Source organism: Danio rerio, chromosome 10 (genome assembly GCF_052040795.2).
Source record: "Danio rerio strain M-AB ecotype USA chromosome 10, GRCz13ab, whole genome shotgun sequence".
In the NCBI taxonomy this organism is placed as follows: Eukaryota; Metazoa; Chordata; class Actinopteri; order Cypriniformes; family Danionidae; genus Danio; species Danio rerio.
The window spans coordinates 21,699,191-21,716,819 of NC_141030.1; the positions used below are offsets into that span (position 1 = coordinate 21,699,191).

The 17,629-nt window shown below is 36.3% G+C and overlaps 1 protein-coding gene across 12 annotated transcripts in view; it reads left to right on the plus strand.

The window, feature by feature from the left end:
- LOC147835040 (uncharacterized) overlaps nucleotides 1-17,629 on the plus strand; it is a 143,686-nt gene that overhangs the window by 114,977 nt on the left and 11,080 nt on the right. For 7 of the 12 annotated variants that reach the window (XR_015500963.1, XR_015500960.1, XR_015500968.1 and 4 more), the window contains 2 exons: nucleotides 3,519-3,644; nucleotides 5,147-5,770. Coding sequence is in view for 6 of the 12 variants with exons in the window: in XM_087270433.1 (XP_087126559.1) it covers nucleotides 3,519-3,644; nucleotides 5,147-5,158 (138 nt within the window). In the remaining 6 variants the exon portion in view is untranslated. Of the gene's footprint in view, nucleotides 1-3,518; nucleotides 3,696-5,146; nucleotides 5,771-17,629 lie in introns of those variants that run through there. The other 5 variants (XR_015500962.1, XR_015500961.1, XM_087270431.1 and 2 more) reach the window with 2 other exon arrangements.

The window sequence follows — 17,629 nt, forward strand, 5'->3', positions numbered from 1 at the left end:
GAAGACATTAAGCTGAAAACATTCAGATGACACGCAATCACTAGAGGAAACATCATATTTTGAAAAGCTAGCAGTAAATGTGCTGAAAACTGTTACAAGCTAATTAGCATTACTGTGCATGTTTCATGAGCGAGCCTAAATTATGGATGTCAGAGAACTTTTGTCATTACATTCCAGCCAACACCAGTTTGTTTTCTGATGTAGCCAACATCTTCAGCTAGAGTCTTTGCCTCTACTGACTTGTCAAGTCAAGATGAAAAAGGAGCCACTAAAAGGCTTTGCACTTTAACAAGTGTTGGCCCTGGCAAGTCCAAGTAAAAAAAACAAAGAAAAAAAACTCCCTTTACATGAATCACTGTACTTTGTGTTATTGAGGGTAATGCCAATTGGGCTAATACGGTGTTTGAGCAGAGGGCAAGCATTACTGCATCAGCACTACAGAAACCAAAGCCTTTTTCAAGGGATTTCTGGGAGCTTGAGCTGAAGAATGTTGCCTTCTGGGATGAGACGTGGGCTGGAGGCGAGCAGGGCTGAGAATTTTGGGTGTCTGAAAATATTTGCTTGGAAAATGTACTTACGTACTATGCCAAAGTGGAGGTGGATTGATATGTATTTTGAAGACAGTTTCTTGTCAAAAAGAAATGTATTGTGTCTTGTGTTACCAGTAAATGTATTTTTGTTATAGCAGAGGTTGACTATGTTAAACAAACAAAAAAAACTGTTGCATAATTTCTGTTACATATTTAATATTTAATAAATATACGCTTAAAACTGACTTGTAAACATTATTATTTTTTTACCTCCTACAGTACAGTCTAACTTGTAATGTTACAAAAGTTAAATGCACTAGAGATATGAAGAAAAAAAAACTTTTAACTTGATTGATGACTAGATTTTTTTTAAATTAATAATTATGCACCAATAATAACTGATCATATTGATATCTGGAAGGATCAAATCACCTCAAAGACTGTAGTAATAATGCTGTAATAATCAGGGATGTCCAGATCCGATCACATGATTGGAAATCGTGCCTGATCATCCGGTTTCAGACTCGATCGGAAGCGGACGTTACCCCCGATCAGGACTCAAATATAGATATATGTTTGTATATATTATATATTCTCTATGTGTATAGATTAGGGACCAAGGCGACGTTGCATCAGTATACTCGCCACTATATACTCGCTGGAATTCACGCTGAGATCTCATGGCCGTGACGCAGCTTCAGCTACAGATTGCTACAAGCTAAAGGATATTAAATGCCCAAAGTGGAGGCTAAGAACCAAAAATAAGGACTCAAAATAAGTTATAAACAAGTTTTCACTCATTGCAGCGCAATATTAATCAAAAACTTTTGTCAGTTTTGACATGTTAAATCTCCTAGTCCCTGCATTGAGTCAAAAATCAACATAAGTGTCTGGCAAAAAGCATGTATGCTTTTACAGTGTTCACCTGACTCTGTCCCTATTGAATGCATGTGTCTGAGACTGCATGTACGAGTCACTCTAGGGCCATATATACTTGCAAAATAAAATAAAGTTTTGCAAACAAAAAATAAAGTATTAAGCATAAATAAATAAATGCAAATCTCCAAAAATTTGGAGTACAAAACCCATCCAGTTGATTGCAATGCTCATTTTGATTTGTTTTTTGCACTTGTTTCTGCGCATTTCACTTTGTGGCCCTGATTTGCAAGTGGGCGGAGTCAAGAGAATTTGGGCATTTACAGCAGGCCCAGACCTACTGGGCTGTAAGACCACCTCGATGATGCTGTGTCTCTTGGTCAGGGGTCACCAGTCTCGTTCCTGGAGGTCCGGTGCCCTGCAGGGTTTAGCTCCAACTTGCCTCAACACACCTACCTGGGTGTTTCAAGTATACCAAGTAAGACCTTGATTAGCTTGTTCAGTTGTGTTTGATTTGGGTTGGAGCTAAAATCTGGAGGACACTGGACCTCCAGTAACAAGTTTGGTGATCCCTGCTTTAGGTGATGACGTTGCTTAAAGTTTCCTTGACTCTGCCCCCCTTGTCAACCACAAAGTGAAACGCACAGAAATTTGAAGTACAAAGTGAAAACAGCATCAGAAACTCACGGTTGACTAAAAAGCAAATCAAAAAGAGCATTGCAACTGACTGGACAGGTTTTGTTAAGGCAATGCTATAAAAAATGTTTTGCAAATATATTTCGTTTTTTTTTAATTGCAAATATTTTAGTTTTTTTTTTTTTTTTTTGCACTGCATGATTTTTATTTTGCATTATTATGTTTTTTTTTTGTCTGCAAATTTCATTTTTATTTCTCAAAACTTAATTTTCTCATTGCAGTTCTTTATTTTTGTTACCAAAATTTATTTTGTATTTCTCAAAAATAGATTTCTCTTTGAGATTTTTGGTGATTTGCTTTTATTTTTAATAGTTTTGTCTATACATAATTTTTTTTATTTGCAAAACTTTCTTTTATTTTGCAAGTATTTATGTCCCTAGATTAACTCCATATGTATGTTCCACATATTATTGACAGTCAAAAGCAGACAGTGAGAGTGCATGTGTGAGAGGGATTGTGTGTGTGCATGTATGAAAATATTTACTAGCTCATATAATGTGTAGCTACATCTTTGCAAATGTTTTAAAGTATATTATCAAGGTGGTTAATCCCAAGGCAATCTCACGGCAATTCTTAACTTTCTGATTTAGTGGCTAATTCGTTTGAATTTGTACAATCTAATTTAGTATGATTTGCTCATCACCCAATGACGGTTGGGGTTAGGGGTGGGGTTGGGTGCCACGCCTCCTTTTTAAAATAGTACATTTTCAGACGACTGAACTCGTACGAATTCATACGAATTAGCCACTAAACTGACAAAACGTAAAATACTTACGTTTCCTTGTGACATCAGGCTGTTAATCTCCATCGGCTCCCTAGTGAAGCAGACCCCAGTGTCCTCCAGATTACACAGACAAATCAGGTTCTGGCAACTCCCACTGCATTACTATGGTGACCATTAATGTTTGGGCGGAAGCACATTTACTTTAAACTGTATTCAGAACTGCTTATGCATTAAACAATTCAACCCAGGCTCTTTATTGATGCGGACCTCTATATACATTTCGAGAGATCATGAAGTACATCCCAGGAGGTACTTTTTCTGTAGTTTTTTTTTCTTTTCCCCCAGAGGCCACTGAGTGCACTTTTTCAGATCTCAAATTTCTCTCGCGAGTGGCATTCTTGCCTGCTGTGTTCGTGTAAATACACCAGAGGCCGCTGTCGACTGACTGACTGACTGACTGACTGAACCCCACCCACCCCCTTTTCCAATCCCGACTAATAAACTTTTCAAAAGCACCAGTTAACCCGATCACCCCTTTACCTAAACTCAACCAACAGTGTTTTCAAAAGCATTTAAAAAAAAGAAAAAGCCCTGGCGACTGCCTGATTTTAACCATGTATTTACCATGTTCTCACGCTGTTTTTTACTTTTTTTTTTTTTATTTATTGCCTTTGGATTTACCTGCTTTCTAGGACCATTCTTTGCCAGACTCGATCCTGGTCATCACAGTCAACTCCTCTCTGCGTCTCAAGTCCGCCGACATACATGGTGAGCTACTGGACAAACTGGTAACAGCAGAAAAAGTAATCTACATTGAGGTAAGTAGTCAGCTGGAAGCATGAAAGGAAAAATAAGCCATCTGCGGTGTCGTTTGCTCTGTAGCATTTGTTTTAAAGCTGAAATGCAGCTTTGGTGATAAAATTTGTTAAACTCCAGAAATATATACGGGGGTACGTTTTCACAATGAGACCATGGTGAAACAATTTTAATGCACACCTTCTAGCCAATCAGAATCAAGAATGTCAGCAGACAATGGAATAATATGATACCGTATATAATAAAACAATACATTCTTGAAACTTGGCAGCCACTGTTATTATTATTGTTTGTGTATTTTAAATAAATAAAAAAAAGATTTAATAATTATTATTTTAATTTTTTTTTATTTAATCATTGCAACAGGCCAAAACTATGCTGGTATGATGTAGCTAACTTTTACCAGTTTACCTCAGGTTTCTCTATGAATGTACTGCAACCTTTCTTAGCTTGCAGAAAACTGCATTCTATGAGAATTTTAACCATATTTCAAAGGTCATTCGAGCACTAGGGAACACAATTGGAGATGTGCCTGGATCATGGGATAGCAACAAGTCCAAAACAGGTCAATAAGGCCAACCAAATTCTGCAGAAAGCTGAGTCAGCTCACTCAGCACAAACTACACTCATGCAGCGGAGGGTTAAAGTGTGCTTCATGTTGTAGCGGGGCTGGAGCTCTACTCGTTTGTTTGGGCTCATTAGGTCAGTAATGAAGTATAGCCGAAGGGGAGCTTCATGAGTAACAGCCCATATTTGTACTAAAGCGACAGCCTGCATCGGCTTTTGCCTTAATTCTGGACTGAATGCACATTTAGCTGAGACATATGGAAAACTTTCCAAAGTGTGCAGTTGCTGAACATAATGTGTGTTGTCACTTCAGTCAAGCTTATTATCTAAGTTCCTCCACTACCCCGTACTGAAGCAAAACACAAGCAGACATCTGCCGAGCTAGATTGCGGGCAATGTTTTGATATCTTCAGCATGATATTTAGCGACAGTAAGTGTGTTTTGGAGATGGATTCGATTGACCTTACACTGGCATGCTTTTTTCCGAGAGCCTTAATCTTCTGCACAGGAATTGCTGCCTGACAGAAACGACTAGGGTCACATCTGGAGTGCTATAGATTGTTTAATCCCTAACAAGTGTCCACAGTGAGAGAGATCTATACACTCCTCTTTTGTAGCATTGGTATTTGATTGAAATAAAAGACCCCTGTGGTGTGAGATCATTAATGTGGCGTGCGCACTATAATAGCTATAAAAAGTCTCTCGGAGATTGAATTTAAATGAATTGTTACTGCTGAAAACAGCTATAATTTGCTATTCTGTCTTTGGTCTTTTAGTTAGATAATATATGATGAATGTAATTAAATATGTTTATTAGTTCTAGATTTAGGAGTTTACACCAATGCGACATATATTGTTGTGTAAGTTTTGCCACAACCAACAGGTTTGTCTTAACATTTATTCATTCATTTATTCATTCATTTTCTTTTCGGCTTAGGCCCTTTATTAATCTGGGGTCGCCACAGCGGAATGAACCGCCAACTTATCCAGCATTTGTTTTTACGCCGTAGATGCCCTTCCAGCTGCAACCCATCACTGGGAAACATCCATTTGCATTAATTCACACACACATACACTATGGTCGATTTTAGCTTACCCAATTCACCTATACCACATGTCTTCGGACTGTAGGGGAAACCGGAGCACCCGGAGGCGGAGGACTTCACACAGAAATGCCAACAGACCCAGTCGAAGCTCAAACCACCGACCTTCTTGCTGTGAGGCGATCGTGCTACCCATCTGCACCACCGTGACACCCCTTTTGTCTTAACAAAGATATATAAATGTTACTGTACTTGGTTTCCAATGAGACAAAATTGTCATTAAATTACTAACGGACAGTTCACCAAACAATGAAAACACTATATGATGTATTCTAAAAAAGACTATGTTTTTCTAGTAGGTACGTTTACATGCTCTAATGTTCAGGGGCCACTTGTAGTTTTAGAAGGCACACTTTAACATGCATCACAAACTACTTAATTTTTCGAAGTCTTTTTTTTTTTCATGCATACCTCTGCAGTCTTCATAAACAAGCTAATTAAATACCTTAAATTCAAAATAATATTCCATGTTGATTTATTTGACAAGTATCTTTGTATTGTAGTAGGATAAGACATTTAACATTCAAGTACATTTATAATTAATTTAATTTAATTAATTAAAACCTATTTTCCCAAGTGATCTTTAACAAAAGATCTTTGTTTTTCAAAGTGATGTTGCCAGCTACTGGTCTGGTATGCCTAACACAAAATTTTATTAATTTTATTTATCTTTTTTTTTTTGATTGGACAACAGTGCCACTAGCTATTTTCCGTCAACCTATTTTTATGTGCATGGATATGTGCATAAAAAATGGTTGATGAGAACATGATGATGCGTATAAATTTTGAAAATGCGCATAATAAACATACGGATAACTGAATAGGATAAACGTTTTATTCAATAAGAAAAGATGAGCATAAACTACTGTTTGATGTTATACTGAACAAATTCCAGTATGCACATTAAATAAGTCATTTGATTTTGTTATAAGAGATCATGTTATGATAAAAATGTGTGTGAATGGACAAACCTGAGCACATTGTAAACCATCCGAAATGTTGTTTTGGTCATTCTAAAATTCCTTAATCATTTCAGTATTAGTGTTATTCCATTATTAATAGCCTCCTGAACCGTCAAGAGCATCTGTGCTCCGTGTCTCACGCCTTGAAACACCACTATGCATTCAACGCATGTCGGCATTTGTAATGTAATGTGTATTTATATATTGCTTTGTGTACGGCCATACATTCAAAGTGCTTCACAATCATGAGGGGGTCTCTCTCTACACCACCACCAGTGTGTAGCATTCACTTAGATGCAACGGCAGCCACAGGACAACATTGCCAGTGCGCTGATCACACACCAGTTATTGTGTGGCATGGAGAGACCGTGATAAAGCCAATTTGGTGAATGGGGATGGTTGGAAGGCTAATGAAGGCACTTTTGGCCAGGGCACCGATGTTATACACCTACTCTTTATGAGAATTGCCATGGGATTTTTAATGGCCACAGAGGGTCAGAACCTCGGTTTAATGTTTCATCCAAAAGATGAGGCTTCTATTTGTCTTCTGAGGCGCAAGTAATTTTTTGATGAATAAAGAAAAGATTGACGCAGCTTTTCCTACCGCAGCATTTTCATTTTTACTTTTGATATTTGGCAGAAAATGATGATTTTGTTCTCTTTGACTCATTGGATGGAAACGCTGCTTATTTGCAAGTCTTTTATGTGATGATCCAGTTTATTTATGTGAAATTTTAATTTTAAAGTTCTTTATTACCCTGTGAGTACAATAATTTTAAAATTTATATTAACTGGTGACACGTGGGTGCAGCAGCTCTGAGCTCTCCAACATACACTTTCATTTATTTATTTATTTATTGTGTTGTGCTTAAATTGTGCTTATTCTTTTGTCTATTCTTTTGTTTGTTCATACATTTCTTGTTGCTGCTGGTTTTTGAGAGCTACCAAGCAAATTTCGTTATATGACTACAATGACAATAAAGTCTCTTCATCTTCATTAACTGGCATAATTGACAGGAAAGCTAATAAAGGTCAATAGAGCTTCTTTAAATATTCAGTCTCCTCCACTGACTGGTTTATAAGAGATAGGCAAACAAAGCTTATCACAAAAGGATCTGTTAAACATGTATGCAGTGCATGTGTTTACACTGTATGTGTGCATTTTCGCTGAGAAGATTCAAGTGTTTACATTATTCATTTTATTCTATTGATTGAATTATTTTAGGCAAAAACCACCCACTTTAAATTCAATCGGAATTTAATTTGGATTGAGCTCAGTCAGATCGATTGTGATGTTTGCATGTAAGCTTTTCAATATGATCGATCCGTCAATCCGATTACTAACAGATTACTTGGGTGCATGTAAACGTAACTATGACAGCCAACAATGTTTGGCTACTAGCAATATTTAAAGCATCTAAAGAAAGACAGAAAGAAATTCAGATTTGAATGGACATGATGATTATAAAAAAGGAAAAACCTTTCCCTTTTGGGTAAAATTACCTGCCCCTTGTGACACAATATTGGAGAAAAGTCACAATAGTTTAATTATATTTCATTTTCAAATTGTGCATTTTGCTTGCACTTTATTTTAGGTAACATTAAGTGCTACTGTACGTACATTTAAATGAATCATTTGGTACAATGCACTTACTACGTATTTGCATGTAATTACATCTGTAATTCATTTCTGTAATTAAATTAAATGTGACTAAAATTACCCATACCCATGAAGTGAAGTGAGCCTTTTCAAGCAGTTTTATCCATACTCGAAAATGGTCCTCTGCTTTTAACCCATCCAAGTGCACACACACTTTTTTTGAGTGAGATGTGAGCACATGCACACAAACACTGTTGGCAGCTATTGCTTTCAACACCCGTGTTAGGTGCCTTGCTCAAGGGCAGCTCCACTGGGTATCGAAGGTGGAGATAGTGTGATTCATCCACTCCCCCGTCTTCAGTCCCTGCCGGGACTGGTAATTGAACCTGCAACCTTTGGGTTATACTGTAAGTCCAACTCACTAACAATTAGTTCACAACTGCCTCTCAACCTGTCCCTAATCCTACCCCTATCCCAACTTAATAGCCCCAGAAGTCTTCTGCAGTACAATATGAACACAATAAGTACATTGCTCTTATTTTTTTAAGTAAGTAAATATCAGTACTTTTTAAAAAAAATGACCAACTTATTTGTATTACTCAGGCTAATTTCACAGCTGGCATTACACATATTCTAAATAGACACAATTAAACAATATCCTCACACATTATGTGTAATACGGTTCCACCTGCATGAACAGCACAACATCAACACTTCCAGGTAATCCAGCTGAGTTTGTGAATGATGAACAATCCATAATGAGTCTAATTTGCATAGCAAGAAGTGTTTATACCAGAAATATCTAACATGTCCTATATTAAATACTTACTGTGCAACAATATTTTTGTGGTAAAAGTAGCTGGTTAAATTGATCTGCTTGGTCTTGACCTGCTCATGAAGGAGTTTGTGGGCCATCAGGTCTGCTGTGAATTCATCAATATGAACTGCACTGTCAAGAAACGAACAGTGAAACTTTTGTACTCAGTCTGTTCAGGAGCAGATGGGTTTTAATGTATCTGTGCCAACTTATTCTAAACCAAAGTCAAAGTATTTGTCTAAACTCAGTCATCGACAAATAATATGACTCTGGAGACACCATCATCTCCTCCCCAAGCTTTTCTATTTGTTTATGATGAGTGTTACCCACAGTTGGTTTAGACACTGCTGATTGGGGATAACGAAGGTGTGATAACTTTTTACCAACCCAGGCTCATTCTGATTACATACCCTTACTGTATATACATTTCTGGAGAGAGCAAAATACATCCCAGGAGCTACATTTTTTTTTTTGCAGTTTTTGTTTTCGCGAATCCGCCAGAGGCCACTGTGCTTGCTTTTTTTTGCGAGGGCAATTCATGCCTGCTTTTCTCATATATGTCCACCAGAGGCCACTCTGTATGCTTTTTGAGATCTCAAATATTTCTCACGAGTGCCGTTCGCACCTGCTCTTCTCACATCAATCCACCAGAGGTCGCTGTTGAATAACTCACTGACTGACCGGCCGACCGATCCTCCCACCCTCCCCATTTTTACCTCATTTTCAGATTTTACCACATTCTCACCCTGTTATTTACTTGTTTATTTCATTTTTTGACTTCTGTTTTTTTGTACCTGTTTTTTGGAACTGTTCGTCACCAGATTCGAACCCCATTGTCGCTATCAAATCCACTCTGCATCTCAAATTTGCCGACATATGTGTGTTGAACTACCTGACAAATTCGTAACATCGGAAAAGCCGTCCACATGGAGGTAAGTGGTCAGCTGATTAGCGTAAAAGGAACGACGTCATATCACCCCATGGCGTTAGTTTTAAAAGACGAAATACAGCCATATGTAGCTCTGGCTACATAATTTGTGATCTCCAGAAATGTATATAGGGCTATGTTTTCAGAATGAGCCTGTGTTGTTTTGTTTACTACAAAAAGTAAGCCTCTCACAAAAAGGACACTCGTGTATTTGCTCTCGGTCATGCGTACGTAAATATGTTTATCTCAGCTTTTGCGATTAGCTAATCATCACATTTCAAAGAGCAATTGTTAGTCAATTTAGTGATAATCTGCTACTGCTTATAGTAAATAAGATGCATTAGATTTTCATTCAATCCACCATTCTAGTCCTCAAGTACAAGTGTTTAACCTATTGTGATATAACTGAATTCCGCTTGGTGTGGAATTACAGCAGTTTGCCCAAAACTGTATGGTGCATTTTTCCTCTCAAAACAACGTCCCCAGGAGAAGAAGTGGCTGTCAAGCAATTTGAGAAAAGTGCAATTTCAAGTGGCCAATTTTGACCGAAAAGGAAGCCGGTTTTAGGCTAATCATTCTGGAGACCGTTCTCTTTTCCTCCATCTGTCGGTCTCTCTCTTTCTGTCACTCTTACACCCCTCGTCTCAGTCCATTCCGCCTTTCCTTTTTCGGAAGCTAAAACGTTCCATCACTGGATAACAGTAAAACCACTTTCTGGGGAGAAAAAGGCCAAGGCTATACTTTTGTGAAGGTCAGCTGTCATGTTGGCATGTCTGAGGGAAAGGACTAACCTGATTGAAAAAAAAATCCCAGCAGCAGCCTGAGGGGCGAAGCGGTTTCCTGGGCGAAGGTGCGGTGGGTGTCCTTAGGCAAGGTGAGGGGTTACAGGGGCTTTCAGATTGAATTGTTACCCATGAGAAGAATGTGAAAGAAGTAAACAACGGAGGAGGCAGACTGCACCGTAAGCAGATGTTATTCGTTTTGGGTTTATCTCGCCCTTCTACCCGGCAAACAGCGTAATCTGACTCTGGAATTGATATATTTGTCAAACCAAATCCTTTAGCGCATAAGACGGATGACTTTCAGTAGAGACTCGAGACTCGTGAGATAAAATCCCATCTGAAGCATATGCTAAAAGATAATAAACTCTCTTCATGAAGCTTCTGTCAGGAAAATAAATGCGGGATAACAGTGATTTTCTTAAACAAGCAATTGATTGTGTAGTTTAATTAATTTGAGTGATGAGCTTTGACCATGGCCTGAATCTGTGCCAATAAGAGAAGCTAAATCATAATCGTGTCAAAGTGTGGCACAGAAACCATTACAGAAAATCGATTTCTCTCTCTCTCTCTCTTTGTTTCTCTCGTTTTCTCTATATCCTCTTTTTCTTGTTTGTAGCGATCTTCACCGCTCTCCCAGGTATCTCCTTTGAAGCATTTATTTATTGATTGTATAACCCCCTCTACTTTGTTGTGCTTTTACTCCAGCGCTCATCCTTTTTCTCCTTTTGTCGGGATGGTTTTTGCAAATTTCCCAGTGGGCATGGTAAAGACGCTTAAGATTTTTTTCTGAACACGAGGTGGTTCAATCGTGAGCGGGGGGCTGCGTGGATGTCTGTTCCTTTTTGAAACTTGGAGGATTTTTGAAGTTTTTTTGATAAAAGATTTGCCAGCACAACAGGCTTCACTGAGAACACTTGTCTTTTAAAGTAAGAAGGCGGCTTGGGTTATGCCAGGTAGTAGTTTGACAGAAAATCTTACATCATATTACTGACAGCACAAGGTATTCAAATTTGAGTGCGCTCATTTGGCTTTTGTCACCATCTCGAAAAGATGAAAATGATCTGAGACTTGAAATTCATGCTACTTTAAATAGATACATTCATTATAAAATGTTGGAATCAATTTGTAATCAATTCATAAACAGACCAGAATCATAGTAAATATGTTACTAAACGAATTGGTGAAGTGTTTTTTATTTATTTTTGAGAAGATGTATATACATTAATTATTGATTAAAATGAACCAGACTCAAATCACAAGGGTTGCATATGAAAAAAGAACATCAGATAACCATCACTTGGGAGTGAGCAGATTGAACCAAATTGCTCACATGAGATGGTACAGATTTGTACAAATCAGCAAATCATAAGATGTTATGTTTTTTTTTATGACAAAAGACATGATGAAATATTTAATGTCATATTAACTGTTTGCCTAAAGGTTATTGGAAAAAGTAGATCGTTAATTTGTAAAAAAAAAAAAAAAAAAAAAAAAAAGGATTTATTTATCACAAAAAAATACAAATAAATAACAACAAATATTTTATTTAAAGTTGTGAGTTTTTCTTTGTGTTGTTGTTTATGCGTCAAGTTGTGGTTGGTCTAAAAAACTGCTCCAATTGGTCCACCACTGTTAAATTGAAAAAAAAAAAGGACTGGGTGTGTTTATATCTAAGCCGACAAGAAAATGAATGAACGAATGACTGCCTATACACTATACCTACAAATATTTCTGTCCAAACAGCTTAAAAAGTAGATTTTTCACCATAGGTGCCCTTTAAAGTTGAATGTCAAATGAATTTAACTTCACATTATTTCTTTGGTCAATCGTCTTTGTTGTTGTTTTTCCTTTTAAACGGGAAATGAGACTGTGGGCTCCTCAATGATTTAGAGGTGTCCTATTTATTTTATTTAAATTTTATTTATTGTTACAGTCTGGCTTGCTTTGTAGAGGCATGCAAAGTTAGATAACATAACATAAATAAAATTACCTTGACACTGTAAAACATTCTTTACTACAGTATACTGATTAAATAATTAAATCAGAAATTACCTTTTATAAATATATTATCTGTGCTGTCACAAAAAAGAACAGAAAAAAGACAATTATTAATCATAACAACTATAATTATAGCGATTAGTGTGCAATTTCTTCATTCCACAATTTACTCTGTTAGTCATCAAAGCATTGTGCCTAAAAATAAGTACAGAACACATATTTTAGTACCCAAGATCTCAGTTTTACTTGATATGTTTAGTACTAAATATTTTTTAAGATGGCTGAGCTATTTAACATGTGTCAAATTGAGTTATAGAGATCACATTTTCTGGTTAACAATAGAAAATACAAAATAGATATTTATGTAAAGTGTTATTAACCTCTATCAACTTATTAAAAAAAATAAATGAAAAATAATGAGTCTGAAAATTTTAAGCCAGTTGGTTTGCATGGTTTTAGAAGTAACTCAGCTAAATGTTACAGCATAGTTACTTCACGAGTTCCTATTTAGATATGCTTGATGCTATTAGCAGGTGTGGCATGCTGTCCCAAGGGAGAAGCCTGAGCTCGGAAATAATTGAGCCTAGAGCTCCCGTCTGGTAGGTCTCGAGAGCTCCCCATGGTAAAGTGGTAAAGGGGAAAAAAAGGAGGAAATAGGGTGGAAGGGGAGATTCTTCCAAAACGAAGATAAGGTAATAGGGTGAAATCTGTCTTTTTATTGTATGCTTGAATCAATCAGATTATTCCTTATTACAGATGAGAAGCCAGCCACAATCAATCATCATGTGATCCTGTCAAAATGATTTTGTAAAACTTTACTTATTGCTTATGACTGTTGATTATTATACAATTAACCTTCATTTCTCCAATTATTATGGTAGTGTATTGCACACTATTGGCTGGAATAAATAAAAAAGGTTTTTCATGAAGATCTAAAGAATATTGCTCAGTTTAAACTGTAAAACTATCAATCACAATGCAATTTCCCATTTCACCACATTAGCCCTCTGCTGTTGATGTTATTTTAGCTTTATGGCTACATTTAATGACAGTTTTAATCTAACTATTTTAATTCTTGGAAGTCAGAACAAACCATTGGCTCCTTTTTTTAAGCCTAGACCTTTAACCTTGTCTAGACTTTTTGGTGAGAAATCTCACCTTGTAACACATTTTTATTTTGACTTTCAATTTTTAACAGCCCTAGACTTTTTTTTGAAGGGTGAGCCTTGTAAATTGTTCCCTCAATGTAATTTACTGTCAGGCTAGTCAAGTAATATTTACAGCCTCTTACCTTATCCAATAAAGCAAGGTCATCATTACCAGTTTCATTTTAATACATTCTTAATATTACTGATCCCTTAAGACCTGTGCAGTAGAACAGTACTGGTGTTTGTATTAGAGATAGTGATCTTGCTGGCACAAGAAAGCTGATAGGACAGTCAGATATGACCATGCTGTTCCGGAGTCCTGCTAGATTTCTCCCCAGAAAGCTTCTCGACTTCAGTGTCAGCTCAGCCATTTCACTGATCCTTGTAATGCTACCCAGGTCTTTCTGAAGTTTAGAGGAGCTTTGATACTGATACAATACAATACAAAGGTTGATATTTAAAAGAAGGTAAATGCTGCTCATATAACATAAAATGTAAAGTTATTTATATTAACAACAAAAATTACATAAAGACACGAAGTATCACAATGACAACAGCTTCATTTTCAACAGTAAACATATTATTCATACTTGTTGGGACTTAACTCGAACATACCTCTTCCACTGATTAGCTTAAGCTTTGCAAACAGGTTGAAGTTGAAAATGAAATTGAAAATGAAAACTGAAATAAGTGTCAATAAATGGAAAACTTAAATTGACATTTTCATTTAAATTATGTCACTATTATAGCGTGAACATTAACAACACACTTTGTAAAAATTGTGTTTGCACTTTATTTGTCAGTTTGGCTTTTCATTTTAATTCTTGACAGGGAAATGCAGTGAAAATGAAATGTTAAATCGGCAACTTAATTTTTTTATCAGTTGGACAGGAATGATGTGTTGTCAAAGTGAAAATGAAAATAAATAATTTGATTTTATTTTCAATTTTGGCAGATATTTTGCAAACAGTGTTTTATAAGAAATTGTTAATCTGGTTTTCATTTTTAATTTCCAATGTTTAATTGATTTATTAAAAATTAGCAGGAATCACCTTCAATATAAAATAGCAACAAGTCACGCCAAACATGTATTGTGCTGTATTGCGCCGGGTGTATGATGGTGCCTTAAATCACTACTTAATGAATTTGAATACATTTTTAACAGTCACATGTTAATAAATCACAATAAATGTGATTAAATATTACACTTGCTGTGCTCATCTTTCAATTTGTGCAATCTGAAATGGAAACAATGTTGCAAAAATTCCTCTGTATCATAAATGAAATATCTCACATTATGTATTTTTAATATACTTTTAGCTAATTTGAAAGAAAAAAATGAATATTTAACACAATTGCAATATAACTTGGTTATAATTTGTTTGTTTGTTATTTTTTTTAGAACCACGCATAGTATTTACTCATAAGGTAACAGAACTAACCACTGGCCTGGCATGCAGATATTCCCAAACTAATCCCCTTATTTTTTTGATAATTAATTTTTTTGTCGCAAAATAACAATAATGCACGTTTGTTTCACGTGATCATTGTCAAAGTTTAAATGGGCATAGCCAAATCATGAATTGTTTGAATTGAGAATGCAATATTTTAAATAATAATTGTGTAGCTCTACCACTAGTCAGTTATGTGTTCAGTTTCAAAGCTTTAGGCTTGTTTTCATGGCTGCTTCAGGTCACAGAAAATGACAAATAGGTATAGCTTTTTTTTTCATTGTTCACATGGTCCAAGAAAGTAAAAAAAAAGCTTTTAATTCTAGCAGTCAAAGCTCTTATAGAGAACTAACAATTCTAACAGAAAGCCAAACAAATGTAAAATAAAACTGAAAATGCTAAATCAGGTTAAAATAGCCCAGCATTTTTTATGAAAAGTATTTCGGACGTTCTTTATGACAAGTAAGGAGACAGGAATTAAACACAAGAACCAAAAGGACGTAGTGTTCAGAAAAACAAAATAACCCTGCAAAAAAGCAACAAAGCTGCTTCTCATGCAAAACCCAGATTACCTTGAGTTCAAGGCTGCTTGGCAACACTGGAAAATGTTGGTCTTGTGTGGCCTTCATTAATCATAGTACGAGTTCACATAGTATACATTCAATTAATCACGCGTCCAAAGAGGAATGTAAGGGCACTCTAATTAAATAAATGGGGTCTGGGTTGTGAGGTCTAATATTAAATCAATAATAATACAAGAAGTGTACACGCTAACTGGTCTGGCATCAAGTTATGGTATCTCCACAGGGTGAGAATATCTATGCCTGTGCCATATTTTAAGAGGTTATTTTTACAATGCAGTTCGCAGGCAATGCCATGGGAATATGTCAGAATCTATTTGGTGACAAAATACGATTGACCCAAACTGTATATCATCACGATGCAAAGGCTTAATGTCCATTTGTAAGCCCGTGCTTCTAATGTTTATGCATAAAGCGCTTGCACAGTGAAGCGGTCAAGATATTTCACCTCATGCCCAAATGAAGAGTGAGCTTGTTATGCAATGCTGTAAAAAAAAACAGATTAGAATACCTACGCAGACAAATGTTTTATGGGTTCATTCTTAGGTCACAAGAAAGCATTTTATCAGGATGTTTTATACATGCATTGACTCTAGTCTCTGAGTGCATTTAAAAAAACCTTCATGAAAGACATTTATTTCTTTTTAATGCACTACAGTAACTGTAAAATAAACAGTAAATGTGGACATACAGTGCATCCAGAAAATATTCACAGCGCTTCACTTTTTCCACATTTTTTTATGTTGGAGCCTTATTTCAAAATGGAATAAATTCATTTATTTCCTCAAAAGTCTACACACAATACTCCATAATGACAATGTTAAACAGATTTTTTGAAATTGTTGCAAATTTATATTAAAAAAAAGTGAAAAATCACATGCATAAATATTCACAGCCTTTGAAGATGAACCGTCGCCCCAGTCTGAGGTCAAGAGCACTCTGAAGCAGGTTTTCATTCAGGATGTCTCTGTTCATTGCTGCATTCATCTTCCCCTCTATCCTGACTAGTCTTCCTGTTCTTGCTGCTGAAAAGCATCTCCACAGCATGATGCTGCCACCTCTATGCTTCTTTGTAGGGATGGTATTAGCCTGGTGATGAACGGTGCCTGGTTTTCTCCAAACGTAACGCCTGGCATTCACTCTAAAAAGTTAAATTTTTGTCTCATCAGACCAGAGAATTTAGTTTCTTATGGTCTGAGAGTCCTTCAGATGTGTTTTGGCATATTACAGGTGGGGAGTGGCTTCCGTCTTGTCACTATACTGTACAGGCCAGTGTGGTTTGCTGCACAGATGGTTTTTCCTTCTGTAAGGTTTTTCTTTGTCCATAGAAGAACGTTGGAGCTCAGACAGAGTGACCATTGGGTTATTAATCACCTCTCTGACTAAAGCCCTTCTCCTCCGATTCCTCAGCTTAGATGGCCGGCCAGCTCTAGGAAGAGTCCTGGTGGTTCCAAATATCTTCCACTTACAGATGATGGAGGCCACTGTGCTCATTGGAACTTTCAGAATAGCAGAAATATTTCTTTAACCTTTCCCAGCTTTGTGCCTCGAGACAATCCTGTCTTGGAGGCCTACAGACAATACCTTTGTCTTTATGGTTGGTTTGTGTTTTGACATGCACTGTCAACCCTGGGACCCTATGTAGACAGGTGTATGCCTTTTCAAATCCTGACCAATCAACTAATTTTACCACTGGCGAACTCCAATTAAGCTGTTGAAACATTTCAAGCATGATCAGTGGAAACAGAATGTATCTGAGCTCAATTTAGAACTTCACGGCAAAGGCTGTGAATTCTTATGGAAAAGTATTTTTTATTTTTATTTTTTATTTTTTATAAATTTGCAACAGTTTAAAAAAACTTTATGGGGTATTGTGTGCAGAACTTTGAGGAAATAAATGAATTTAATCCATTTTGGAAAAAGGCTGTAACATAAAAAATGTAGAAAAAGTGAAGCGCTATGAATACTTCCCGCATGCACTGTTTGTGTTTGGCATATAACAATTACCATATGTAAATATTTTATATATTCTTTATATATTAAAATGATC